The sequence below is a fragment of the Vicugna pacos genome, chromosome 22, assembly GCF_048564905.1.
Source record: "Vicugna pacos chromosome 22, VicPac4, whole genome shotgun sequence".
Lineage (NCBI taxonomy): Eukaryota > Metazoa > Chordata > Mammalia > Artiodactyla > Camelidae > Vicugna > Vicugna pacos.
The window spans coordinates 25,106,458-25,133,549 of NC_133008.1; the positions used below are offsets into that span (position 1 = coordinate 25,106,458).

General features: G+C 56.4%; 3 protein-coding genes and 1 long non-coding RNA gene across 9 annotated transcripts; 2 read left to right on the plus strand and 2 right to left on the minus strand.

The window, feature by feature from the left end:
- The first annotated feature begins 561 nt into the window (after positions 1 to 561).
- HOOK2 (hook microtubule tethering protein 2) lies at positions 562 to 10,298 on the plus strand. Of its 5 annotated transcripts, none has more exons than XM_072947593.1 (22): positions 563 to 744; positions 1,266 to 1,351; positions 1,421 to 1,493; positions 2,448 to 2,498; positions 2,587 to 2,719; positions 2,814 to 2,881; positions 3,238 to 3,300; positions 3,618 to 3,698; positions 3,794 to 3,954; positions 4,038 to 4,178; positions 5,175 to 5,376; positions 5,670 to 5,780; positions 5,890 to 5,977; positions 6,324 to 6,393; positions 7,059 to 7,196; positions 7,286 to 7,373; positions 7,572 to 7,606; positions 9,065 to 9,147; positions 9,229 to 9,332; positions 9,520 to 9,630; positions 9,696 to 9,770; positions 9,849 to 10,298. In XM_072947593.1, the coding sequence occupies exons 1-22, from the start codon at positions 700 to 702 to the stop codon at positions 9,996 to 9,998; spliced, it is 2,157 nt and encodes a 718-aa protein (XP_072803694.1). In that variant the 5' UTR covers positions 563 to 699; the 3' UTR covers positions 9,999 to 10,298. The 5 variants fall into 5 exon arrangements, with proteins under 5 accessions (XP_072803693.1, XP_072803694.1, XP_072803695.1 ...); XM_072947594.1 differs by having other exon boundaries at positions 9,699 to 9,770; XM_072947595.1 differs by having other exon boundaries at positions 9,232 to 9,332.
- Positions 10,299 to 11,873: 1,575 nt separating this feature from the next.
- BEST2 (bestrophin 2) lies at positions 11,874 to 16,815 on the minus strand. Its single transcript, XM_006206245.3, has 10 exons — positions 16,693 to 16,815; positions 15,672 to 15,922; positions 15,420 to 15,514; positions 14,372 to 14,605; positions 14,131 to 14,285; positions 13,707 to 13,784; positions 13,376 to 13,528; positions 13,209 to 13,289; positions 12,878 to 13,032; positions 11,874 to 12,400 (listed from the first exon to the last, which is right to left on the minus strand). The coding sequence occupies exons 2-10, from the start codon at positions 15,821 to 15,823 to the stop codon at positions 11,953 to 11,955; spliced, it is 1,551 nt and encodes a 516-aa protein (XP_006206307.1). The 5' UTR covers positions 15,824 to 15,922; positions 16,693 to 16,815; the 3' UTR covers positions 11,874 to 11,952.
- LOC140688456 (uncharacterized) lies at positions 12,891 to 25,866 on the plus strand. Its single transcript, XR_012063171.1, has 3 exons — positions 12,891 to 13,308; positions 18,497 to 18,598; positions 25,391 to 25,866. It is a non-coding gene; the product is annotated as an uncharacterized lncRNA (long non-coding RNA).
- Positions 19,690 to 27,012, minus strand: GET3 (guided entry of tail-anchored proteins factor 3, ATPase). Of its 2 annotated transcripts, none has more exons than XM_006206246.4 (8): positions 26,886 to 27,012; positions 25,531 to 25,738; positions 24,543 to 24,690; positions 21,784 to 21,932; positions 21,542 to 21,692; positions 20,683 to 20,790; positions 20,394 to 20,591; positions 19,690 to 20,025 (listed from the first exon to the last, which is right to left on the minus strand). In XM_006206246.4, exons 2-8 carry the CDS (start codon positions 25,689 to 25,691, stop codon positions 19,894 to 19,896), a joined length of 1,047 nt encoding a protein of 348 aa, XP_006206308.1. In that variant the 5' UTR covers positions 25,692 to 25,738; positions 26,886 to 27,012; the 3' UTR covers positions 19,690 to 19,893. The 2 variants fall into 2 exon arrangements, with proteins under 2 accessions (XP_006206308.1, XP_072803698.1); XM_072947597.1 differs by having other exon boundaries at positions 26,909 to 26,990.
- Positions 27,013 to 27,092: the final 80 nt, after the last annotated feature.

The window sequence follows — 27,092 nt, forward strand, 5'->3', positions numbered from 1 at the left end:
GGCAGGAGGAAACCGACGCAGGGCTCGGGGAGGGGAAAGTGCAGGGAAGGCTCAGTGGGAGACACATCCAGGCTATCCAAATTGTCTAATTACTCAGGACATATGTCTGGCTGACCCATCGTGCCCTCGTCTTAGAACCACACCCGTAATCTCCTTGTCCACTCTCGGGACAAGACTATCAAATCATCCACCAGGAAGACCCCTTTAGTATCCTCCGCCTCCAAGTCCATAGTGTATGTTATGGCCTGCTCCTCCCCCGTGCAGATAAAGGCTTCGATCATAATGTGGCTAGACAGCGGACTTTCTGCTGAAGGGAAGGGAAGAGAATGCGCCTGTATAATAGGGTGGAGCATCTCCGCCTCAGATGGTGAGGAATAATGGTGAGGTCTCCGCTACCCTCAAAAGAGCCGGACAAGGAGGGGCGGCAGGGCCACCCTTGGAATGCGCAAGGCTGGCCCAGACTGACCCCTAGCGGCAGGGCCGGCGCCCAACTGCTTCCCGGATCCAAGATGGCGGGACTGAAGGCCTGAGCCGGCGCCAAGAGTAGATCACGTGCCCAGGGCGGGGCCTGCGCCTAGGGGGCGGGGCGGCGCTCTAGGCCGAGCGGGAGGTCGGGGCTGCGGGCGCTCGCTGGTGGCGGATCTGGACGCGGCTGCGGTGGCGAGGCTCCGCGGCCGTGGTCGAATCCGATCGGGAGCCATGAGCGTGGACAAGGCCGAGCTATGCGGGTCTCTGCTCACCTGGGTAGGTCAGGGGTGGGGCTAGGGACAGGTGTACGCCCTCTCTTCTCTCCCGGGAGCCCCGACCTTGGCTCTGTCCACCCCTCGGACCTGGGGCTGGGAGGAGGAAGGGGTCGTCGGCCTGCCAGGCTGTTGGACTCTGGCCTGAGCACCCGTCCTGTCACGTGGCAGATTTGCGTGGAAAGAACAGGTGAGGCCCCGCCCCTTCTAGGCTGGGTCAGGTGGGGAGAGTGCACAGGTGAGCTGACCAGGTCATGTGGTGCCTGTGGGGACCAGGTGACTCCTGGTTCTGCCCTGGCCTGGTCTCGCGGCGTTTGTTGAGCAGAGGTATAGTGAGGCCACGCCCCCTTGGGAGGTCCAGGTGAGCAGAGGCCACTCCCTCGCGGAGTTGGCTTGTTGGAGCAACAGACCAGCCTTCACCTAACCGCGTGAGGTTCCTGCTGACCGGAAAAGTCTGCAAAAAGGGGAGTGGTTCGGTGGTCCCAGGCTCTGATTACACCTGTTGCACTTTCCTTTCCCCCCCAGTTGCAGACGTTCCATGTCCCGTCCCCCTGTACCAGCCCCCAGGACCTGAGCAGTGGCCTCGCAGTGGCCTATGTGCTGAACCAGATGTGAGTGGGGTTGAGGGGGAGGGTCCAAAAAGGGTTCCCCAGCAGCTCATCCCACCTTCTCGCCCCCAGAGACCCTTCCTGGTTCAACGAGGCGTGGCTCCAGGGCATCTCAGACGACCCAGGTTCCAACTGGAGGCTGAAGGTGACAGGTGGACTCATGAATGGGGAGAGAGTGGTGATGAGATGATCAGGGAAGGGTCAGTTAGACCTGTTCTGGGTAATGGACAGACAGACCTGTGTCAGGAAAAGGGGCAGATGTCTGATGACCAGCCAACTATGTATTTGTTCCTTCATGTTTCTATTAAGTAGGCCTGAGTTTGCAGCAAGGAATAACACAGACAAAAACCTGCATACAAAACATAAACATCGACTTCCAATGGCAATAAGTTCTATGAAGACAATAAAATCTGGGCCATGAGAGAAAGCAACTGGGACTGGATGGGTGGTGACTCCAGATGGGCTGATCTCCATGTGAGATCTGGAGGAATGGTGTTCCAGACGCTGGGAACAGCAAATGCAAAGGCCCTGAGTTGGGAATAAGCTTCGTGTGATCGAGGAATGGAAGGGAGGTCTGAACAGAAAGCAAGGGGGCAGGAATAGTAGATGAGATCATCAGGGGCCTGGCAGGTTGGAGCAGGGAGGTAGATTCTATTTTAAGGGCTGTGTAAAGTCAAGGAAGGATTTTAGTAGAGGAAAGACGCAAACCTGGCTTGGGCTTTAAAAAGCTCCCCCTAGCTGCCTGGAGAGGAATGGAAGGTAGGCAGCAAGAGTGGAAACTGAGACAGGGCTGGTGCAATAATCCGGGTGAGAGATGATGATGGCTAGGGTCAAAGCGTAGTGGGGCAGGTAGTGAGACATGATTGGATTCTGGGGACACGTGATTGAGATAGGTGGACAAGAAGGGCAGGCAGCCAGATAGATCACCCCTAGGAAAGGGGACATTCAGACAGAGAACGGGGCCAAACAGGATGAGATGACCAGAGATTGGGAGGTGAGGCAGAGGAAAGAGGTTGGGGTAGACACATTCAAGGTAGGGGCTGCCTGGCCTCTTCTGGGAGCCTTTGGGACCTGGACACAACTCCTTGCCCCTTCCCAGGTCAGCAATCTGAAGACAATCTTACAGAGCCTGGTAGAGTACTCCCAGGATGTGAGTAAATGTAAAGGGATTTAGGGGGTTGGGTTGGAAGGTAGGGGGTCCCTGAGCCCCTGATACCCCTTCCTTCCTCCATCCTCAGGTCCTGGGGCATCCCATTTTGGAGCAGCACCTTCCAGATGTGAGCCTCATTGGCGAGTTCTCAGACCCAGAAGAACTTGGCAAGCTGCTTCAACTGGTGTTGGGCTGTGCCATCAGTTGCGAGAAAAAGCAGGGTATGGAAGGTTAGGGGGTCCCCAGGGGAAGACCTGAGGAAATCATCTTGGTGCCCCCCACCCCTATCTCAGTCTCCCCCACCTTGATCCCCAGAGCACATCCAGAGAATCATGACACTAGAAGAATCAGTTCAGCATGTGGTGATGGAAGCCATCCAGGAGGTAGGTGGGAGGGCCCAACGTGGCAAGGAGCTTTAGGGGAGGGGACATCTCTAGGGCAGAGGCAGCCAAGCACAGGCTCTGCCCTGGTAAGGTCTAGGCTCTGGAACTCAGCTGGCCAGATTTCCCTGTCTCATGTGTCTGCCAGCTCCTCCCAGCTCTAAGTCACAACCTAGCATGCCTAAAGGACCAGGCCTCCCTGGGTGCTGGACACTTGGGGCAGCCTCTGGGCTGAGGTTATTGGGGAGAACTGGCTTTGGGAATAAAAGGATGGAGAGGTTCTTAGGCTGGACCACAGAAGCCTTGGAGGCTACCTTCAGGGGACCTGCTCATCTTATTGTCTTCCTACCCACCTCTAGCTCATGACCAAAGACACCTCTGACTCCCTGTCATCGGAGACATATGGGAACTTTGATAGTCAGGTAAGGGGTGGGATCTTGTTAAAAATCCAACTTATTACTAATTTTCAGAGTTGCCTGAGGAGAAGCTTGATTTTAAGCCTGTAAACCACTCCCATCCCCCAGGGTCCTTGCCTCTTCCCTTGCTGGGTTCCCAGGGTTCCGAATTGCCTTTCCTCCAGTCCCCTTGGGTCCCAGTCCTCTCTTCTTAGATCATGAGGGTATCTTGGCTCCCTTCTCTCTGCCCCTAGAGAACCCAGCCTCCCTTCCCCCAGGCTCCTCCCCCAGATCCCTGAGTTTCTTGCCTCTCCCCACCCTCACCCCTCCACTCCTCTGATCAGTCCCGCAGGTACTACTTCCTGAGTGAGGAGGCTGACGAGGGGGATGAGCTGCGGCAGCGCTGTCTGGACCTGGAGCGGCAGGTGGGGCCAAGGTGGGGGTCCATCGGTGCTCCTGGACAGGCTCACCTGCAAAACCCACCTCCCAGCTCCAGCTCATCTGTATGCCCTGCCCACAGCTGGTACTCCTGTCAGAGGAGAAGCAGAGCCTGGCTCAGGAAAACGCGCTGCTGAGGGAGCGGGTGGGCCGGTCGGAGGGTGAGGGTGCCACTGGCCTCACCGCCAAGAAGCTGCTGTTGCTGCAGTCCCAGCTGGAGCAGCTGCAGGAGGAGAATTTCAGGTGTGGTCGGGGGGACAGGGCCAGCAGGCCAGGGGACTGGGGCAGACACAGCACCCTCATGTGACACTCCCCCCATCCCCCAGGCTGGAGAGCAGCAGGGAGGATGAGCGTCTGCACTGTGCCGAGCTGGAACGGGAGGTCACTGAGCTGCAGCAGCGGAACCAGGCGCTGACCAGCCTGGCCCAGGAGGCGCAGGCCCTGAAGGATGAAATGGATGAGCTTCGGTGAGTGGCAGGTCCTCACTGCACACTTCCATTGCCAGAGTGCTCCTCTGCTGCCACATTACCTCTGTAACCCCAAATTCCTCGTGGGCCCCCATAATGCCCCCTAGTCTCCATAGTACCCTCCTGAACCGCCCTTCACTATCCTGGAATTCACCATGTCCTGTGGACAAACACCAAACTCCCTGGATCCATGGTGGTGCCCTTGGGGAACCCACGGTGTCCCCCTGTTATCCCACATACCATATAGCATTCCTGTGATGCCAGCATGCCCAGCCCCCTTTCCATAATGCTCCCCAGACCTCACTGCAACATTCTGGGTCCCATCATGCCCCAGGATCCCATGGTGCCTTCCAGAATCCCACAATGCAATAACCTTGATCCCTTGACTCCTTTGTCCCCCTGTCACACGACTATCTTACAACTCCACAGCATCCCTGCAACCCCAAAGTGCTTGGTAGGCTCCCGTAGCATCAACTCTCAACCTCACTGTGCCTTCTGTAGCCTCAAAGCTCCCCTGTGACCCCACAGCACCCCTGTTATGTTAAAGTGCCTAGTGAGCCCCTGCTATACCTTCAAAAACCCCATAGTGCTCTGCCCCAAATCCCCCCATTACCCCCCCATGATCCCTGCACCCACAATGCTCTTGTTGGTCCCACAGCCACCTCATGACCTGGAAGTGTCCATGGGGGCTCCTCAGACCCTCTGGGCCCCATCATTTCCCCCTGTAACCCCACAATCATTTTGTGTCCCCACAATCCCTGAGGATCGCTGATTTTGACCCTGGACTAACCATTGATGCTTAGGGGTCCCTTTATGCTCACTAATGATCCCCCAACACCACCAGGCCCCGCTGATCCCTGACCCTTATCATCTTGAACCCAAACTCTCCAAGGCTGATATGACACCTTCCCCTTCCCTGAGGACCTCACAACCAAGCTGAACCCTTGACCGCAGACCCCCGCCTCCTCTTCCCACTCGCCCCGCCCCCGTCCCCAGGCAGTCCTCAGAGCGTGCTGGGCAGCTGGAGGCTACACTGAGCAGCTGCCGGCGCCGCCTGGGCGAGCTGCGGGAGTTGCGGCGGCAGGTGCGGCAGCTGGAGGAGCGCAACGCTGGCCACGCCGAGCGCACGCGGCAGCTGGAGGATGAGCTGCGCCGGGCCGGCTCCCTGCGCGCCCAGCTAGAGGCTCAGCGGCGGCAGGTGCGAGAAGGGGCCTGGACCTGGACTGGGGTGGGGGCTCCTCCTGGCTCGTCCCGCTGACTTTGGCCCACCCTGGGCTGGGTGCTGAGCCCTTCCACCCAGAGCCCGCTCTTTTATATACAGGCCACACCCTCGAGGCCGGCCCGCTCCTCTCTAGGCCTTTAAGCCCCGCCCCCTCTCTTAAGCCCCTTCCTCCAAGTTCCTTGCAGCTGGTCCCTCTGGTCCCATCCTTTCACCTTGTACACCTGCCCCTCCTTCCCACCTTGCTGTCCTCTCCCCTCCCCTCTGTTCAGGTTCAGGAACTGCAGGGCCAGCGGCAGGAGGAGGCCATGAAAGCCGAGAAATGGCTATTCGAGTGCCGCAATCTGGAGGAAAAGTATGAGTCGGTGACGAAGGAGAAGGAGGTAAGGCTGAGGTCCCATCGTCCAAGTTCCACCCTGCCCGTCATGGCATAGCCCATTCTACAGGAGGCCGATCCTGCCTTAAGTGGCCTGTTGCACCCTGTCTCTCCAGAGGCTGTTGGCAGAGCGGGACTCCCTGCGGGAGGCCAATGAGGAGCTGCGCTGCGCCCAGATGCAGCCTCGGGGGCTGACCCAGGCCGGTGAGTTGGAGACCCATCCCGGGGGCCTGAGAGCGGGGTAGCCTGGGGACTTAACTGGCCTCGGGTGCTGTTGAGACAGACAGAAAAGGCAGTGTCCCAGGGTTTGTCTAGGCTGGGGGCAGAACTCGGCCACACTGGAGGGAGGTTAGCGTGGAGAGGTGACATGGGCTGACAGAAAGCAAGGGCTGTCCTTCAGGGTTCTGGGTGGGGCAGAGGCAAATTCAAGTCAAGCATCATGGCTCCCTGATGGCTGAAGTTGAACCCCCAAAGATGTTTCTTGAAAAGGGGACCCTAGGGATGGGGACAGAAACTGCAGCCCCCTGAAGACTTTTCTTAAATTCTCCAGACCCCTCACTGGACGCCACCTCACCAGCTGTGGAAAACTTAGCAGCCGAGATCCTACCTGCGGAGCTCAGGTATCCTGGGGTCACTCAGAGCTCTGGCCTCCCCCTGGCCTGCCAGTGCCCACCCTCAGCCCCGCCCCCAGTGCAGGTACTTACCACTAGCCAGGCCTGCTCGCCCTGGTTCCCAAGTCCTAAACAGGCTTCTAGGCTCACCCACTCCTCATTCTGCTGTTACATGGCCTGGGCTCTAGCCCTATTGGTGGCTCACCTCTCCAGGATCCATCCTTAGTACACAAATTAGGTCCAACCCATCTGTCTCCACTCCCCAGGCAAAAATCTTTTGCCCCAGCCTCACCCACATCTGTTCTGCCCCCAGGACACAGTCCTGTCCTCAGTGTATTCCGTGCTAGGTTCAGTGCCCTGTGCCTTGCCCACATGAACTCCCACTCCAGCTTTACTTATTGAAATGTCTTGCTTTCCCTCAGTCCCACATCAGTGTTCTAACCCGCTCCTGCAGCCCCGCCCTTGCCTGGCCCTACTCCTAGACCCACTTCATGGCTCCGCCCACTTTGCCCCTAGGCACAACCCCCAGTACTGTAATCCTACCCCAGGGTCTGGCTGGGCTCTTCCCCAGGGCTCTGTCCCTCTCCTAGCCCCCTCTGCCAGTCACCCTGCCAGAGCCTGGGAAGGCCTGAGGGGTGACCCATCCCCAGCCCTGCTCCATCCTCTTTCGGCAGGGAGACACTCCTGCGGCTTCAGCTGGAGAACAAGCGCCTGTGCCAGCAGGAGGCGGCCGATCGGGAGCGGCAGGAGGAGCTGCAGCGCCACCTGGAGGAGGCCAACCGTGCGCGCCACGGGCTGGAGACGCAGCACCGGTGAGGACCTACCTGGCGGTGCCCCAAGCGAGCCGCCAATGTGGGCTGAGGGCGGGCGCAAGCACTGAGCGGGCCCCCCACCCCCGCAGGCTGAACCAGCAGCAGCTGTCGGAGCTGCGGGCCCAGGTGGAGGACCTGCAGAAGGCCCTGCAAGAGCAGGGGGGCAAGACTGAGGACGTGAGTGCCCACCTCCTCCCTGCCTGGCCCTCCCTTGTGTCCCCCAGTAACCCTCCTCTCTCTCCCCTCTGCTGCCCGATGCCCCCTGAAGTCCATTGTAAGTACCTTGGGCCCAGGGTGACACCCCCTACCCTCACCCTGGGAAGAGTTTTGGACCTCTGGACCACCTACTCACCCAGTGCCTCTTTTCTCCTCCAGTCAACACTGCTGAAGAGGAAGCTGGAGGAACATCTGTAAGTCCCAGGGGGAGGGCACTCCTGGTGGGGAAAAAGGCTGAAGCAAAGGTTTGGGGATGGATTTGGCGTTGATGGGGAATATGTTTATGAGGGAGTCAGCCAAAACACAGACAGATGGGTCAGATCAAGTGGGGTCTTATAGACCAAGGAAAGGAGTATGGACTGCTTGAGAGAAACTCTGGGGAGCCACAGAGGGAATTCAACAGGGTTGTGCGACAAACTGATAGTCATTTACTTTTTGCATTGTTAAAAAAGAAACTTTTAAATAGCTATCACATTTATAGTTTGAATACCAAAATTTATACCAAGCTATACAGGAAGAAAGGGTGTACTTCTCAGTGCCCCCCTTATTGACTCAGTTTCCACTCCATTCCTATTTATTATGGAAATCTTTCCAGAGTTTTCAAAGCAAATGCAAATGAATATGAATATAGGTTTTTATTCTTATTCCTATTTATATAAAAGTTAGCATAATATGTGCTACTTTGCACTTTGCTTTCCCTACTTAATAAGATAACTGGGGAAATTCCTCCATATGAATAAATATAGGGAATACTTGTTTTTTTTAAATATAGCAGCCTTTGTCAACAGAGGTTCCACAGGGAAACTAGGCTTTACAGAAAATTATTTTCATGATTTTTCTCAGTTCTGCCAAGGATGGAATGTAGTTAGTGCCGACCCAGGGCACAGAAAGTTATTTCCTTACAGAGGATGGGTGCCTGGAGGCATTTGGCTTTAATTCTCCTGTAGAATTCTGGTCCAGAAGGGCTGGCCTATAGCATTTTTTGTAATATCATAATGTGTTCAAGTCATTCATTCTAGGTATTTGCAATTTCAAACAATGCAACAGAGTAAAACCTTGTATATGATCATTTCACTTGCGTGCAAATATATCACAAAAATGGACTGGGTGACTCAGAGGGTACGTGTTTTTGTAGTTTTAGTAGTCATAGCCAAAGGTTTGCTATTAGATGTTACACCACATTCCACGTCCAACACATGATAATAGTCTCATCTAGAAGGAGTGTTATATCTTTGAGGGTTTTGCCACCAGTGGCAGAACTGTAAAGTACTAGCTTGCATTTTCTTTTGTTATAAGAGACTTGCACTCTAGAAAGATCCTTGGCTGCAGGGTCGAGAATGGAACTGAGGAGTTGAGAGTAAGAAGAGGCTGGCGAAGGATGATGGTGCCTGGACCAGTGTGTGGGCTGTGGAATGGGGAGAAGTGGACAGATTGAGGGACTGGTCCAGGGACCACCTGAAGAGGGGAGTGGAGGGTTGTGGCTCTGATGACTGAGGGGATGGTGAGGCCAGGGCACACAGCCCCCCAGCTTGAAGTCAGGCAGAGAGGTCTGCAGGGACACTTCTGGCCATCTGGCAAGGCTTCGGCCACCACTGAGATGAAGATAAGTGGGCCCAGAGGTCAGGCTGCAGCTGTTCGTGCCCTGCCCACAGGCAGAAGCTGCACGAGGCGGATTTGGAGCTGCAGCGGAAGCGCGAATACATCGAGGAGCTGGAGCCTCCTGCAGACAGCAGCAGTGAGTGGACTCAGAGGCTGGATGGGTGAGGGGGGAGCCCTGAGCTTGGTGTGGAGCTGAGGGGCCACCTTGTTCCCCCAGCAGCCCGGCGTATTGAGGAGCTGCAGCACAGCCTGCAGAAGAAGGATGCAGACTTGCGGGCCATGGAGGAGCGGTACCGCCGCTACGTGGACAAGGCACGCACGGTGAGGATGCTAGGTGCCCCACTGGCCTCCTGCCGAAGTTACTGCCTCCCATCGGTTCCTACCTCCTGCCAGGTGGCAGTTCTCTGCCCCCTACCCCCACATCTGTCATACCTTATCACATCACAGACTTCTACAACCTGGCCTGTGAAGCCAAGCTCTCTGTGACTGTGTCTTCTCCAAACCCTAGGTCATACAGACCCTGGAACCCAAGCAGCGGCTGCCTGGGGGGGGTCCCCCAGAACTCCATGCTCTGAGGACACAAATCCAGGAGCGGAATGTCCGTATCCGGCACTTAGAGGTGAGTGTCCTTATACCTTCTCACTGCTCCCAGCACATCCAGGCCCTTGACTATTGCCTCATTAGCAGATGGACTTTGAGAAGAGTCGAAGTCAGCGGGAGCAGGAAGAAAAGCTGCTCATCAGTGCCTGGTATAATATGGTGAGTGCACTGTCACCATGTTGAAGAACTGGGGGGTCCTGTGGGCTCACCTGACCCCAACTATGCCCTTCCCTCCAGGGCATGGCTCTGCAGCAGCGAGCTGGGGAAGAGCGGGCACCTGCCCATGCCCAGTCGTTCCTGGCACAGCAACGGCTGGCCACCAATGCTCGCCGAGGACCTCTGGGACGCCTAGCATCTCTGAACATGCGCCCCACTGACAAGCACTGATGGATCTCAGGATTCTGCCACCTGCCCAGCCAGTCAGGGCATAATCCACCCTGGATTCCCCTACTCACATGGGACCTAGCATTATGCGTCAGCCAGCTGCTTAAGAGCCTTGAGATCATAACCTCTGCCCTTTGACCTCCCAGGTGGGACAAGAGTGCAGGATGGGGCGGGAGCCAGGATTGGGCCTCTTCTTTTTAGCAGTGTGATTCTTATTCTTGATTTTCTCCCTGGGATTTGTGAGCTGCTAGGGGACAAAGTGATTTTATATTTGAGAAAAATAATAAAGACTTTGGATCTGCCCCGGCTGGACTCTGGGCAGGAAGGGGAGGGAGAGAAGATGGGCGAGGTACTCAGACTACTGCTTTCAAGAAAGCCCTGGCTTTTGTTCTTACCAAAGTGTGAGTGACTAATAGCACCCAGTAGGAGGTTTGAATCATGTTTGTATCTGTGTAACCATATATGTGCATGTTGGGTTTTCAAGAAGCTTCAGACAAAGCTTCCCTACCTTAGGAAGCTGTCAATTCATTGGAGGGAGACAGATAATAAGCAAAACAGATAAAATAAAAGTTTGATATGAGAAGTGCTAAAGAACAAGAAAAAGCAGACAAAGTGATGGAGAGGCAGAAAGTGGATTTAGGAGGTGGTGATTTTTAGTAAATGGCCGGGAAAGGAGGCCTCACCAAGGAAGTGACATAATTTAAGCAGAGACTTGACATAGGTGAGGGCGGTGGCATATATTTGGGGAAGTGTGGTCCAGGTAGAGGGAATGGGATGTGCAAAGGCCCTGAGGTGAGACCTTGCTCCATGGGTTAGAGAGACAGTGAGAAGGCTATTGTAGCCAGAGTGCAGTGAGTGAGAGGAAGAGTGGGAACAATTTAGAGCAGGGAGATTGTTCAGGGCCTTATGGGAGTGTGTGGAATACTTTAGCTTTTATTCGAAGTGAAGTGGGAGCTACAGAGGGTTCTAAGCAAAGCAGCAACTGATGTGACCTGATTTAAGTGTTCATAGGCTCCCTTTGGCTTCCATGGGAGGAAGAGACTGTGGGGATGGTAGGGCCAGAGCTAAGAGACCAGAGTGTAGTTAATTAGTCGAGATGGGTGGTTGGGTGATAGTGACAGTTTTGGCCTGGGTGGAGGCCCTGGAGTAATGGGAAATGGCTGGATTCTGGATACAATTTGAAGACCAAGCTGATGGGATTTGGTACTGAGTTGATGTGGAAGGGGGATGAAAGAAAGAGACAAGTTGAAGATGACTCCCTGGGTTTGGCCTCATCTGGAAGGACAAAGCTGACAGACAGGTTGGGACAGGTGGGGATCCAATAGGGAGCTGTTTTGGGGGCATGTTATGTTGGAGATGCCCGTGAGATCCCCACGTGGAGATGTTGAGCAGGCAGTTGGCTCTCTGGGTCTAGAGTCAGGGGAGGGGTCCTGGCTGGACTTCTAAATTCAGGAGTCATCAACATATGATTAATATAAGACCTAGAGCACTGTAGGGGTATCAGAGTGCAGGGATTTGGGGCAGAGGGGTCACTTGCAGAAGCATAAATCAAGGCTGACAGGAAGAAGCTGTGGTCCTGGGACTGTAATTTGTACATTAATGAATGAGTAAAGCCAAGGGCCACCCCTACTTCAGATGGGGCCATTTCAGAGAGCAGAATTTGCAAAGAAGTGGGCAGGGCATTGCCAAATAATCTGGAGGAATTCTCAAAGCTTACTTAGCGTAATGCCTGGTAAAAGCTGAATAAAAACCACTAACATTTTGCCCTTAGTGCAGTGCCTGGCTCAGAGGAGGCGCTCCAAGCCTCTGTGCCAAACCTAAGGCTGGAGCGCAGGTAGCTGGCAGGTAAGAAGCGAGAAGGCAGAGTCCACAAGCAGCTTATGCAGACCCAAGCCACTGCTTGCGGTCGGTGTCGGGGCTTAATTCCCTGTCGTTGGGGATCCAGGGTCCAAGGGTCTCAGGACAGACTCTCCTCTTCCTCACCAATGGGGCTGGGCAGCCAAGGTGGAGCCGGCCCCCGGGACCCGGGCATTGGCACAACAGTGAAGGGCTCGGCAGGTGGCCCGGGGACGGGGGCGGGGGCAGGTGCGAGAGTGAGCGGCTCGGGGCCGGTGGAAGGCTCAGGCTCCGTCTCCCGCAGGCCTAAGTCTAGCAGCGGGTCCCCACAACCGCATTCCGGGGCCAAGCCGTCGAGGGCGCCCGCGCACGCGCAGCTGGCGGTCGTAGACGCCTCCGACACGCAGCTGTTCTTGCGGCGCAGCAAGGACAGGCGCCGGCCCAGCAGGCCTCCTGGGGCCGTGCCTGCGCCCACTGGCAGGAGGCGCTGCAGGAAGTCGCAGTGTGCTTCCACCAGCGGCGCGTCCACGCCGTCCGGCCGCTGGAACTGCATATCCTCCTTGGCCAGCCTACGGGAGAGACAGTGGGTCAACTCTGCGGCCTCACCCCTCTTCATCAACAGAGCTGGGACCGAGGCACACTGCTTTTCCTGGCTCTACCCACCCCTTTGTCCCACTTATCTCAAAAGACCTTGGCTCCTCACCCGAGAGCCTAGCCTTATCCTCTGTCTCTGGCTATGCTCAAACTCAAGCCTAAAAAGGCTCAGCTGTGGCTCTGCCGCGTGTCCTTTAGTATCACTTATGGTCCATCCAATCTTCATACACCGCAACCCTTACCTCTGCTCTCAGTTAGTGGCCGGGTCCCAGACCTTAACCCGGATCCCTGACCCCTGCCCTGTCTCAGTCCTCACAGACTTTAGCTCTTTGTCCCGAATCTCCAGGGTGTAGCTTTTAGCCTCGTCCTCGTCACCCACAGCCCTTTCGGTCAGATACTCCCCGCAGTCATGAGCCCCGCCCCCAAGAGGCCCCGCCCACCCACTGTCTTACGTGATGTCGAAGGTGGAGCCCTGGAAGGAGGGCTGCTGCATCAGGAAGGCGGTCGCGGCCGTGTAGGGGGCGCGAGCCTCGGCCGCGTCCCAGTACAGGTCCTTCTCCAGCATGACCAGGTCGTCGTACATCTCGTCCACAGCTAGCATTGACACCTGCGGGCGCGGGCACGCGGGGAAGTCTGGAGCATGGAAAAACTCTGGTACCGCAGGATGGACCTCTCAGGATGGATAGGAGTGTGGTGACCAAAGAAGGATGGTTCAGGAGCAAGGCCTGGGCTTGTCTTGGCAGCGGTGGGGCCAGGGCCGTTTTGGGACCCCAGAAGTCTCACCTGGAAGTTGCGATCGATCAGAAAGTTGGTCTCAAAGTCATCGTCATCCTCTCCGAAGGGGTTGATGAGCTGCTCAGCTACCTGAGTGGAGAGGGGAGAGGTAGGCGGGGCCCTGAGAATCCCTCTCCGCCCCACCCCTGGAGTTCTGGCCTCGGAGCCCCACCCACCTTGAGCCAGCCGGCATAGAAAAAGAACTGCAGCAGGGTGAAGATGGGCACGAACAGGTCCAAGTCGTGGTCTTTGTAGCCCTGTGCTGGATCCAGGAACTGGCGACCAATGAGGCAGGCCAGGAAGTAGCTGTACACAGCGATGGTCACCACCTGGGGGTAGGGCAGGGCAGAGTGCCAAGTCAGGGTTCTCTGGGTCTTAGGGGTCATGGAGCGACTAGGGCTAGGATTGGGAGTCACTGTGATGGGGTCTTAGATGGCCCTCAGTTTTCTCTTGAGACAAACGCACCAGGGCCTCTCACACGCGATATTAAAAGGCATGCTGGGTTACCTGGGTGTAGACGAGAGGTACACTAATCCAGTCGTAGTGAAAGAGCATCCCACACTTGCTGCGAAACACAGTCAGTTCCTGGTAGCAGATACAGGTCATGAGGGGGCCTGAATTGTGAGCTCACACATGGGGATTATGTAGGGGTACCTGGGATGGAGGTGAGTAGTTACCTGGTGGGAAGTGGGCGTGTGCTTCTAGGGACTCCAGGGAGAGTGTTTAGTGGTGAGTGTACACCTGGGGTAGGGGACACTATGCACCGAGGAGCCACCCCATAGAGATAAGTGTGCACCCGAGGGCAGCTAGATAAGTGCTTGGAATCCGCCTTGTGGGAGGTTCACGGCAGTCCGCGATGTGACACAACTCCAAGATGGGAGGGGTATATTTACCCTGGTATTTTATATGAATGACCACCTGGCGAGCCCACCTCCAGCAGCAGTTTAAGGGCGCCGTTGTCGCGGATGCGGCCCTCGCGCCGAGCCTGCGCTGCCAGGTTGGAGAACCAGATGCAGGGCACCCAATACTTGTTGTAGGATGAGTTTAGGTTCTCGAACTTCTTGCGCTCTTCGCGGGTCATAAATCCTGGAGCGGCGAGGTCGGGGGTTACTTGGCCTGCCCCCACCCAGTCCTTGCGCTCCTCCCCCTTCCCCTTTTGGCCAGAGCCTGACCTGCCTCCACTACGTGGTCTATGGTGGGGAAGCGCTTGAAGACCGCGGTGCTGACCGAGCGCAGGATAAGCACAGCAGAGAGCCCTGCGTAGCGCATGAGCGTGCGTCGGTAGAGGCGGCCACGCTCGTCCCGCCCGTGCACTGTGCCGACCACCACGCACATGAGCGGGTCGGGCATGGGCATGCATAGGTACTGGTTCCACCAGCGGTGCACCACCAGCGTCACATAGAAGCCTGCGGGAGAACCAGAAAGCCGGGAATGGGGTGAGGGCTCATTTGGGACACTAAGGCCAGAGGTGTAGGGGCCCAGGTCAAGAGAAGAGGAATGACATAGGGTCAGCATCAGGGACACGGGGTATGCTGGACACCCTGGGGGTCCAGCCCTGAGGTCAGAGGTTGGTGAAAGCTGAGTCACCCTGGCTACTTGGGTGTCACTTGGGATGGGAGACTGGGATCCTGGTATAGAGGTGGAGACCCAGGGTCCACAGGCAGGTTGTCACCAAGGCCACAGGGAGCCCTTGAGCCAGGGATGTGTGATGAGGTTGGGCACAGGGTATAAGTCAGAGAGCCTGGGGCAGGATGGTCACCCTATCCTTGTGGGCCCAGAACGGTAGGAGGAAGGCTGAGGTCACATGAAGTCACTGAGGACAGAGGGCCAGGACTTGTCAGAGAAATGCCCCTCAGGCTGAACTTGAGAGGATGGAGTCATATAGGGTCCTTGGAGGGGTCCCTGGGGCTCAGGACATGTGAGGGGAAGCAATAATAACCCCATGCATACACAGATGGGAGTCCCTGAGGTGGCCAGGGATAAGCCTGTAGATGACATGGAGCTCTCATTGGGGCATCTCAGGGGACACACTGACCAAGTGACATCCAAGGTCTTGGGAATCAGGGCCATACCTGGCATAAAGGACGCAGAATGGGGATTTGTGGGGATTGAATTTAAGAGGGGTCTCAGAAAGGAAGGAATGGGAAATCTCCAAAAGGCATGAATGACGGTGGGTTTCTCAGGATCTGGGGAATGAGGAATTCAGGAGCGCGAACGCACCGAGCACAAAAGAGACCGGGATGAGACTGGCGTACTGATCGCAGTAAATGACGAGCTTCTCGAAGTAGCGCTTCTGCTCTTGGGTCAGCACGAAGCTGTGAGGGAGGGGACGCGGGGTCACGGGCGAGCCCCAGTCCCCAGCTGAAGCTCTCTCTTCCCGCGCCCTCTCCCGGGGAGGCCTAGGGACCCTCCCCAGTACCGCCCCCCACCCCCATCCCCGGTGGGCACCTCTCCACCCGGGGGCTGCCTCACCGATAGGCGGCACTCAGCGCCATGTAGAGCCCGAGGAAACAGAGCAGCTCGCGCCACAGAAGTTTGTAGATGCTCCCGCGCCACAGCAGCAGCAGCTGCGAGAAGCCGCCGAAGCGCGCGTTCGCCACGCGGGCTGTGTACGTGACTGTCATCGCGGCCCCCGGGCCAGAGGAGCCAAAAGAGGGGGGACTGGACCGGACCTGGGCCTGTGTGCCGAGGGATGGGGGACCGGGAGGGGGCCGAGCTGGAGGCTGCGGGCGGGGGTGGAGAGCGCGGGGCCGACTCAACAACTCCGCGTCCCCTTCAGCGCCCTGCTACCTCCTCATAGGCGCCCTTGCTCAGGTTCCCGTCTCCTCCCACCTGCTCAGTCCTGCCTTAGCCCCCATCCTCCTCCCCAAGGCCCTTCTCGCAAGCCACTCCCTTCCTTGGACTTTTGGTCCCAGCGTCTTGAGCAGACCTCCCCAGGCCCTCGCCATCCATCCTCCACACCCAAGACCTTTAGGTCCACCACGTTTACCTAAGTTGCCCTCTGTCTGATCCCATACCCCTTTCCACCTACAGCCTCCCCAGCTCCCTAAATCCCCAGCGCCTCAGTTTGTAGGTTCCTGGGGCTCCAACTGACTTCCCACCCTAATTCCCCTCCCTTCAGTCCCGCTTCTGCCTTCCCTCCGCCCATTCCCCTTACCCAGTCCCTGCCCATTCCCCACCATGCACTTCCTTTTGAAGCCCTCCAAACTCCAGTCCCTGTCTCCAGGTCTCCTACAGCCTCAGGCTGGCTCCCTCTCCTGCACAGCTGCCCCAGCCTATCTCCCTCCCACTTAACTGCCCAGGCTCTGCCCAGGCTCTGCCCCTGCTCTGCCCCTTCCTTTTATTCCTGGATCCACCTTGACCTTTCCCCTGTCCATTCCCCTCTAGCCTTCTAAACCCTGCACACCCAACCCTGTGAACTCAGAGAGATTCTTGCCAGCAGGTCCACTTGTCCTCAGGGGTCCCTATTCCCCCAGGCCTGGGCTCTTCTCACCTGGTGGCTGGTGCAGGGACACTCAGGGACAGACAGGACGGGCAGGTGGCTTCAGTGTTGGGTGGGGCTGAAGCCAGATTCTGTGAGGGAGGGGGCTGGGGAGTAGGCGTGGGTGGCCCCTCCCTGGCCCTCCCCCCTCAGTTGCAGCCTCAGAATTTTGTTTGAAGAAGTCTCATCAGTTTGTTACCTGGGGGGATGGGGGTGGGGAATTCACCCTGTTCTCCCTTGCTCCTCCCTGTCCTTCTCAGTCAGTCACTGGCTGATCTAAGAAATCCTGGACAGGAGCTGGGGGAGGGGGCAGGAACCCTCTTCTTACTAGCCCCAGACATACACACACACTGCTCAGTGAGGCTGGGTCACTCGTACTCACAGGGGTGCACACAGAAACACACCATAGACCCAGACACAAATTCAGCTTTCCTCAACAGCCTCCTACAACCATGGGACCCAGCAAGCAGTGCACACTGTCATGAAGACTTCCGGAGTGACACAAGAGGCTCTTAGCCCTACTGCACCCCCCAACCAATATGCAGATATAAGGCAGATGGACCCTAACCCACCAGGCTTTCAGCTCTCAGGCACCCACCCACACAGTGCTCCAGCCATCCAGGAGGAATACAGTGGCAGGGACCCAGGAGCCCTGAATTCCTTCATGATCATACTATGTAACAAAGACACACTCAAGGCCACACAGCCAGCCAAGTACAGACCCCACCCCGACCCCAGAACTCCTTCACACAGGCAGCCACACACCGTCACGCAGAGAGGGGTAGCACACATTTATTCCCAATCTTCCCTGCACAAAAATGCACCTGTAGTCATACACCAGATGCAGGACTACCTGCCCTCAGCACAACAGCATACAATCCTGAGGTCAGAGCCGGGTCCTGGTGGTCCCTTAGATTTGCCAATATTGCAAAGACACATTCATACAACATCCACCCCTCCCCAAAGTCCCACAGACCCAGAGGGTCACATTCAGATGGATCATGCCATCACCCCTCAGGAAACTCACCTGCATTTATTTGCACATCAGTACATAAGACACACCCTTCCCAAAGCCCCCTCACTGCAGCTCGCAGGCACCCCCCCCCAGTCTCAGACTCTTTCAACACTGTCATGAACAGGCAGGCTTAGGGACACAAACCTTGTCCCCACATTTGGCATGGATACAGGACAGATGTTCTCCCTTCACAGACACACCTACAAAGGCGGCACTCTAGCCTGGCACAAGCTGTCCTCCACTCTCAACTTTGAATGCATAGCCCCGTGTGGCAAGGGGTGGAGGCTCAGGGTTCCAGCCCCAAGAGGGATGTCCTGGGGTGCCCCTGAACCTCTCAAGTCCACCCCAGCACCAGGAGTGCACATGGCTCTGCTCGACCCCACCCCAAGGTCCGGCCAGCCAGGACGCTGTGTTCCTAACGTGGCAGGTGTCTGCCCTGCCTGGGGTAATTAGGAACCAGCCCAGGCTGGCCGTCCTCAGACCCATGTCTCCGCTGTCCAGCTGCCGGACAGCCTATAAAAGGTGAAGGGTGTTGCTCCTGGCTACGGGAACTGGGGAGAGGACAGGCTTCAAGTTGATGGGCTCCATACCTGACCAGAGGCCCCTACTGCCTTGGATGTAGCCTCATGCACTGCAACCAGCTCTCCCCTCCACCCCCATGCCCATCTCCCCTCCCCCAGCTCACAGTGTCCTCACACACTTCTGATGGCTGGACCCCTGCTGGGGCGGGGGCCGGTTGCCCGGGCTAGTTCACATGCTTAATAATTGTACCAGTGAATAATAACAAACACTCCTTGGCAGGTACGTGCCTGGGGCTGTTGTAAAGGCGTTACCTACTTCATCTCGTCGAGTCCTTTACAAGCAGGACTGTGAGGTCCCTGCTCGTGTTATTCCACCATAGAGGTAGGGAAACTGAGGCTCAGATGACACACAGCCCATTCATGGCACAGCTGGGATTTGAACCCAGGAAGTTTGCCTTGGAGCCTGTGGTCCTAACATGGGCCACACTGCCATGTGTTTACAAACACCACCCTGACGTGGACGTGCCCACACCGGCTCACGTACACCCGGTGGAGTGAGGGACACGTCTAGGCTCGTGACTGGGTTCCCCTCATGCGCACACCCTGGCACGCCCAGACCCTGGGTGTGCACTGTCTGAACACCACTTCCTGACTCATGCGTGTCCTCAGGTCTCCCCTTTCAACCCCCACCCCCATCCAGCTCTGGCTTGGAACTTGCAAATCCCCAAGGTCATGCCAGTCCTGGGTCACTCAAGTCGGGATGACAGTGACTGTCCAGGAACTGGCAGAGCGAGGAGTGCAGGGGAGGTGGGTGGGAATGCTAGGTGTCTTTCAGGCTGGGTTGCTAACCCTTCCAGGGTCAGGTGAATTTGTGCCATGGCTCCCTGAACAGCCACACTAAGGTCTCCATTTCAGGAATAAAGAGACTGAAGCTCAGACATGCTGCAGGCCACTCAGAGATGGCTCTGGGGTCAGGACAGGACTTCAGGGCCCCTCCATCCTGAGTCTTTTGTCATCCTGCCCTCTAATCAGCTCCCTGTTGTAGCCCTGTGCTGGGAGGGGCTGATGCCATTCCATGGAACAGGAATGGGGGCGTGGAGACTGTTAATCCCCAGTCTGGCAGGCCCAGGCTCTGCCCAGGGCGCCCACTAATTCCCAAATCAAACAGCAGGCAGTGCTGGGCCCACTGCCGGCCTAATCCGCTCCCCACCAGCCTGGGGCTGGCCAAGGGGCCTCCCAGTTCCCACGCTCTGAGCTTTGAAAGAAGTGGGCTGATGCCCCTCTCTTCTACTCTGGGCTTTACAGCCCCAAAGGACACCCCTATCCATGCAGAGCTAGGAAAAGGCACCCCTCGACTGAAGAACCCTCCTTCTAAAATGCCTCTCTGGGTGTGACATCTTTGTGCAGTGTACAACCTGTGCATCTGTACATGGAGGTGCTAAGCCCCAGCCCCCTCTGTATAACATCCACAGTAGTTTAAGATCATTTTATTGAGAAGGGAGAGGCGGGGAGAGGTGGGGGGGAGCTCCCCCAGCCCCACCAGGGGGAAAAGACCCCCTCCCCGCCTCCCACCCCCCAAGTGGCTCCCCCTGTACTACGGGGGAACTCTGTGCAAACTCTGCCCCGGGAGGGTAAAGGGTGGGTATGAATTGGCAGCGGCTGGGGCTGGTGTTGGTGCTACTGGGCGCTAGGGGGCTTGTAGGGCTCCAGGAGGAGAGCAGAGAAGGTGTTGACCTTGTCTGCCCCCCGAACCTCATGGGGCAGCAGTGGCAGCTTCACAATATGGAAGTCTTCGTACAGGTCCTCCATCTGCAGCCGGGGCAGAGGGCAGAAGGCAGCAGTCAGGGGGCCACAGGGAGGGCTGGGGGTCTTCCAGAGTCAGGGGGAGAGTATTAGCAAGGGCTTCACAGGGTCATAGGTAGGAGTGGTGCCAGAGAGGTCAGTGACCACCGGGCTGGACTTCCCACTTCCCAGGGTCAGAGGTGCCCAGGCCAGGCCAGCCATAGTCTTTGAAGGCCAGAATCAGGTCTGAAGTGGGAGTGAAGGGCAGGGAGTTGGGGCAGAGAAATCAGAAGGTGGGGTGGAGCCAAAGGTCAGAGAATATAGTAAAAAGCCAGCAGCGCCTTGGCTTCCAGGGTCAGAGGTTTGAGGGCGAGCAGGAGGGTGAGTGTACGCACCTGGTCCAGGTACTTGGCCTGGATCTTGTGGCGGGCCTCACACATCTTGCAGGGTTTCTCAGGATCAGGGAAGACGAGCTGGTTGACGATGATGTTGTGTGTGTCAATCTTGCACTTGGCCAGCTCCTGGATCAGCCGCTCCGTCTCATACAGCGAGAGGAACTCGGCGATACACACACAGATAAAGGTTGTCTGCTCCTGCAGGGTGCCGGAGAGGACAGTGAGGGGCAGGTCTCAGCCCTGTCCCCTTCCCCGGAGCCTTTCACTGCCCTCTAGGACTGCAACTCACAGGGTCCTTGAACTGCTCGCTGACGGAACGGATGACAGGCAGCGTCTCCTCTAGCTTGGAGGCCAGCTGGTCTGCATTCATGTCTCCCAGGCCCAGCATGTTGCACATCTGTGGGGAGGATGTGTGAGGGCTCGCGGTTTACTTGTGGCCTATGACACTCCCTGCATTGGGCTCCCTGAACACCTGGGGGACGACCCCTGACACTGCTCTGTGGTTAAAGGTGTGTGCCCTTGAGCAGAGCACAGGGGTCAAACCCTAGCTAGGCCATTTCTGTGAAACTGTGGCTAGGTAGCTTGACCTCCTAGAGCCTGTTTCCCCACATGTAGAGCTGGGGCACTCTACGACACATCATGTGCTCAGAACAGTGCCTGGCACATGCTGAGTGCTCCAGAAATGTTACTACCTGAGGCCTAAGTGGGGAGCACACGTGACCAGGGTGGTGGCAGTGGTGTACAGGAGTGTAGGGGCATCCGGGTTGTCATGTCATGCCATTAATAATCCACGGGGGCACTTGCATGCTCTCTACTTGACAGAGAAGGCCCAGAGAGGTGAAGTGACTTGCTTGAAGTCACACAGCCATGTCACACCAGGTGCAGAGCATATGAACCCAGGGTATCTTGCTCTGAGATACGGCCTTTCAAGCTCTGTCTGGGGCACTCAGAGGGCAGAGACAGGGACACTGAGTGCTGTGGAGAAGGGGAGAACAGTCCCTCCCCCTCCCCTAGTGAAGATCCACCCCACCCACTGGGGAGCACTAACTGAGAAGGGTACACGGGGCAGGCCTTTGCTGCTGCACATCTAGGGAGCCGAGGGTCCATCTGACTCAAGGGACTCCTGGATGCCCTGGGGCCCTGCCTGCCTGTGAGATGAATGGGCTGATCTGGTTCTTGATCTGCATGAGGCGGCCAAGTCCCCGCTCAACAATGGTGGGGAAGTTGAGCAGCCTTAGCGTGTGGCCCGTGGGCGCCGTGTCAAACACCACCACTGAGAAGTTCATGCCCTTCACCAGCCTGCAGGAAGATCAGGGGAAATGATCAGGCCCGCTCTGCCCCCATCTCCCACCCCAGCCCCAGGAGGCCCGCGCCCTGCACCGGGCCTGACCTCATGACCTCTGCATAGCTCATGGCCTCATCGATGCCTGGGAAGGCGCTCATTGCTTCCTGCATCATCTTCTTGCCCATGCTCAGCATGTTGTCTTCCTCAAAGAACTCGTCTGGCAGCTCTGCCACGCCCAGGCTGGGGTCAATCTCCTGGGGGCCAAGGGGTCAAGACTCAGGCTGCTGTGGCTGGATTCTTCCAGCCTAGGCACGGGGCCCGAGGGAGCCTGTGGAGTGCCCTGAGCACAGCCCCTCGTCAGGTCATGGCGGGGAGACTCCAAGGTGCCAAGACCCTCCCTTGGGCACTTAAGGTCTCATGTGGTGGCACCGAATGTCAAACCCTTTCACCAGCAGGTGGAAAATCGCAAACTGTATTCAGCGCCCCAGAGGGAAGCCAAAGCCCACTGTGGGGCCTTTTCACTGGCTGTTCCCTGACCTGGGCCTGTGACCTCTTCCATATCATTCCTCTAATGTGAGTCTTCCCTGACCATCCAATCTAAGAGTGCAGCCCTGATCTCCACTGCCCTGCCTTCCTTTCTTCTTAACATCTGGCCTCTCCTCACATGGTTTACTTATCACGTTTCTTGCCTGTCTCCCTAACCAGGATGCCAGCCCCAGAAGGGCAGGGATTTTTCCATTCTTGTTCACTGCCATGTCTCCAATGCCTGCAAGTGTATGGCACATAGTAGGTCCTCCACATGGATGTAGAATCCATGAAGGGATGATCAAGCCTGGAGTCTCTGATCCATCCTGCACTCACTACCTCTCTTTCTATCTCCACCCAAGTCACCTCTTTCTGGTGACATCACTGGTCCTGTGGGGAAGCCCTCAATTCCCTGGTCTCAGAGGTCATTTCCCTGCAGAAGAATGTCTACTCATCACCACCCCTCCCAGTCACTCCCTTAATGGGTTATTCCTGGTCAGTGGGCCACCTCTGAGCTCCCACACTCCACTTCCCAACCCCAGCCTCCTCACCTCCTGTTATTCTAAACCTCTTTGGGCCACCTCATCCCCACACCCCTGTCCTCCAGTTCACTGTCAGTGTCCCTCTTGGCTGGCACCCTTATCAAGTTCAGGCTCCACAGGCTTCCTCTGTAAACACTCCCTTTTCCCTCTGTGGTTGGCAAAATCCCCAAGCTGGTCATTCCCAGATCGCTGGCACGGCTGCCCCGAGATGAATATCAGGGGAACACAGTTGACATACATCCCAAATCTGACCACCTTGCTCTCCCTTCCTGAACACTTATTTCTAAAGGGCACTTGACGAGCCGGACAATCCCCCCTGGGAGTATTTATGCCACATCTTCTTCCTCCTCAAACCCCTTCTGTCCCATCCACCCCTCACTCTTTGCTGAGGCCTCAATGAGAAAACAAAGCCACTGGCTGCCAATACCCTCGTTTCTCTCCCAGTCTCCCCACCTTTCTTCCAAGTCTCTGACCCTGGTAGAGCTCAAGTCCTGGGTCTGTATGCTGGAGAGAGCACCCCCCCCCCCCCCCCCCGGCCTGAGGCCCATCCTCTGCCCGCATCCTTACTCCCTCCTACAGCAGCACTTGTCCCTCCCAGTTGGAGCATTTGCATTGGCAAACAAACATGCTGCAGCCTTTCCTTTCTCAGAAAAGCCCTCCTTAATCCTCATTCCCTTCTCCCTCCAGCGATGGCCTCGCTCATTTCTCAGCTCCCATCAGAGTGATCGCTGTCTCCACGTCAGCTTGTCCACTCCACGCAGGCTTTTGTCCTTGTTCCCTGGGTGATCTGCTTAAAACTGAAGTACCTGCTGAAGCTGACAACTTTTCTGCTCTTGTCCTCCTGGAGCTTAGGAGCCCATACTCTCTGGCTTTCCTCCCACCTCACCAGGCTCCTTCACTTCACTTCCTCTTCCTCCAGTGGACCCTAAATACTGATGTGCCCCTGGGCTATTTCTTGGCCTCTCTGTTCTCTAACTCTCTCTTCCACTCACACAACTTTAAATAACACCCTTGGGTCAACGACTCCCAAATCAATGCCAACCTCCCCTGAGCTCTAGGCTCCCATAACTAAGTCACTGTCCTGATATCTCCACTTGGATGACCAGTGTGCACCTTGGATTCACTGTGGCCAAGTGAAATTCCTAATCTTTGCCTACAGAACCTCTTTTTCTCCCAGTCTTCCCCAACTCAGGTACCCAGGGAACCACCTAAGAGATGTACTTACTCCATTGTTTTCCCTCACCTATCACAACCAAGCAGTCAAATTGCTTTAATTCCAAAATACATCCCAAATTTGACCACTTCTTCCCCCTCCCCACCCCAAAGTTTGGGCTGCCATTATCTCTAGCCTGGTCATTGTCCCAGTCTCCTTGCTTCTTCCATCCTTGACTTACAATTCAGTCTTGCATGGTGGCTACAGGGAACTATTTGAAAAATGAATTTGGTCATGACATTACTCTGCTTCAGACAGACAGCTTCCCATTAAACTTGGAAACAAAGCTAAACTGCTCCCAGTGCCTGCAAGGTCTTACACCATGTGGTCCTGACTGATGTTTCCCTCCCCTCCCCTTGCTCACTAAGCTCCAGTTGCTCTGGCCTCTTTTCTGCTCCACAAACATTCCTCACTCATTCCCCTGTGGGTATGTTGAAAAAGGGTTGAAAGTGGAGAGACAGAGAATGTAGCATGGGCAGGACATGGTCGCTGATGCTGGGTGTTCACAGGAAAGGGCTGAAGGTGCCTTTGCCAGAGCTGGTGTGGGGGTGAGGGGGTGGGAGGCTGAGCCCTGCTGCACTCACCATGGCAAAGAGGTTGTCATAGCCTTTGACCTTGGTAGGCACCTTGGAGAACTTCTGGTCAAATGCATCGGAGATGTTGTGGGCTGGGTCGGTGGAGATGATCAGAACACTTTCCCGCCCCTTGGACAGCTGGACTGCTAGGCTGCAGCTGGGCGAGGGAAAGGTCAAAAGGTGGAGAGTGAAGGGTCAGGCTCTGGTCCCTAGGTCTGCAAGGGGAGATGAACTGTCCCTGAAGCAGGGGACCTGGATCAGCAAGGGTCTTGAGAGAATGGATAACTGTGGGATCAAGCCTCAATCCCTACAGAGGGACCCTCTCAGACCTCACGTACTGACCGGTTCAACTGGCTAGAGTGATAAGGTTCAGCTGAATGTGTTGGTCTGGCCTGATTCCTGCTTCCTTGCTGGCACAAAGTGGCATGGTCCAGCTGTCCAGCCAGCATAGCTTGACCCTGTGCCCCCTCCCTCTACGCTAAGCTACGGGATCCTCTGCATCTCCTACTAAACTCGATGGTTCAGTCCACTTATCTAGGGTAATTTGCCCCAGGGACCCCTCCCCCTCCTCCTAGATGACTGGGGTAGTCTGATCAAGTGCCCTCTTCCTCACCTTCCACCTCTTTCCCCACGTGGGCATAGAATGGCAAGGTTCATTAGACTAGGATAGTTTGCCCCGGTGCCCCTCCCTCTATTCTGAGCTCACCCTGCTACATACAGTCCACCTGACTGGGACATCTAAGTGCTCTACCGGCTGCTGTGCGCTGGCTCCAGTGTGGTTCAGCCCTTGAGTCCCAACAGGGATGGTCCACCTGAGGGTGCCGGGCCTGCATTCAGGAGGTATCTTCCATTTCCAGGTAACTTCCAGAGAGTACAACCCGGAAGATCCCGGCCCAGCCTTCTTGCCCGGCTGGTGCGGGAAGACCCGGTCCTTGGCCTCCCCTTCGCCCGGTGGTACATCCCACCCGTTTCCTAGCTCCCGCCGCAATCTCCTCACCTACAGGTGGTCTTGCCAACGCCACCCTTGCCCCCGACGAATATCCATTTAAGGCTGCGCTGCTCGATGATGTTGCTAAGCGTGGGCTCCAGCGGCTCCACATCAGGTGCATCCTCGAACTCCTCTGCCTCAACCCCCCACCCGGCCACCCCAGCCGCCATCTTGGAACCGGCTCACGTGATCAAGCGGAGCGCACCATGCAGAGCACCTACAGGGGAAATTTCCTATCACAAACCCATCAAGACTAGAAGCTTGAATTAATTTTCTCAAGGTCTAATTTTTAGGAGCTATTAGATGCTATATTTCCAATGTCCTCCCCTTCCAAGGTTCACCTTATCAGCCTCTTGTCTTTATTTTTTCAAAGACTCCCCCTGCCTAATTAACATATTGGTACGCCCCAGGTTACTCCCCTTCACGGATTGGGCCCTAACTCTCGCAGCACTCCTTTCATTGGCTACATCTTTTCTTACTTTCACCAATCACTCTCACGTCCTGGTAGCCGCCAATCTTCCCTTAGCAACCGGCCAAACACCCGTTCCATGCCCTTTCCAAGAAGTTAGATCTGAGGTCCACCCTGACCTGACTACATAGGCTCAACTTCATGTCCATCATTTTCCCCCCTATTCTCCAAATTGGGTAACTACACCGCCTCCAGGCCCGTCTCTTCTGTTATCCAATTGGCTGGAAGCCACTGGGCCCCTGACGCAAACCAATCATAAGCGAACCAATCAGTTGACTAGAGACAGACAGGTCCTGGGTCTGTAAGTGGGTTAGAGGAAGACCGACTCCAGTGTGGGCCAGGTCTGCAGATCCTTATCCGGTGAGCCCTGAGCCCCCATGCAGGGCAGGTCAGGGCAGGTCATGGCAGGGACAAATGTAACTGCGCTCCTTGTCGTAGAAAAGGTTCTATTCCCGAAAAACTCCTTCCACTTTGCTCCCTGTTAGAGCGGAGACTCGAGTTCAGCCAGCTCCCTGTTTGAACCTCTGCCCTGCGCAGGAATACATGCTGGGTCCCAGGCCCTTGGCGGACTTTAGATGGCGACTCCAGCCTAGAATTATCTCTGGCCTCTAGTACACAAAGTAATACCCTGATTTTCAGATGGGAATCCCAGCTCCATAGATCCACATGTGTTTTCATTCCCAAGTGAAAGCTCCATCCCAGAGACAGGTACCCAACCCAGAGACACCCTCATTTTTATTCTAAGGGCCCAGGGGAGATATGCCCTTGAGCTTTAGTTAAGGACCTAGGTTCCGAGGTGTCAGGTGAACCCAAAGCCTCAGACAGAGTCGTTCCCCTTACTGAGATTATCCCTGGTGCCAGAAGGGGATTCTATCCCTTAAAAGCTAATACCCACCCAGTCCCAAGAGGGAACCTCACTTCGAGAGGCAGCTACCGCCTCAGGGCCAGACGACAGTCTCGTTCCGGTGGAGACCATGTCTGCGTAACGCTTGCGGGTGTCTGGCTGGGTTATAAAAACCCGCGGGGCGGGGCGGAGCCGGGCGCGGCGGGACTGGGCGGGGCGGGGCGTCTGCCAGCTTGCGCGCAACGTCAGGCTTTACTC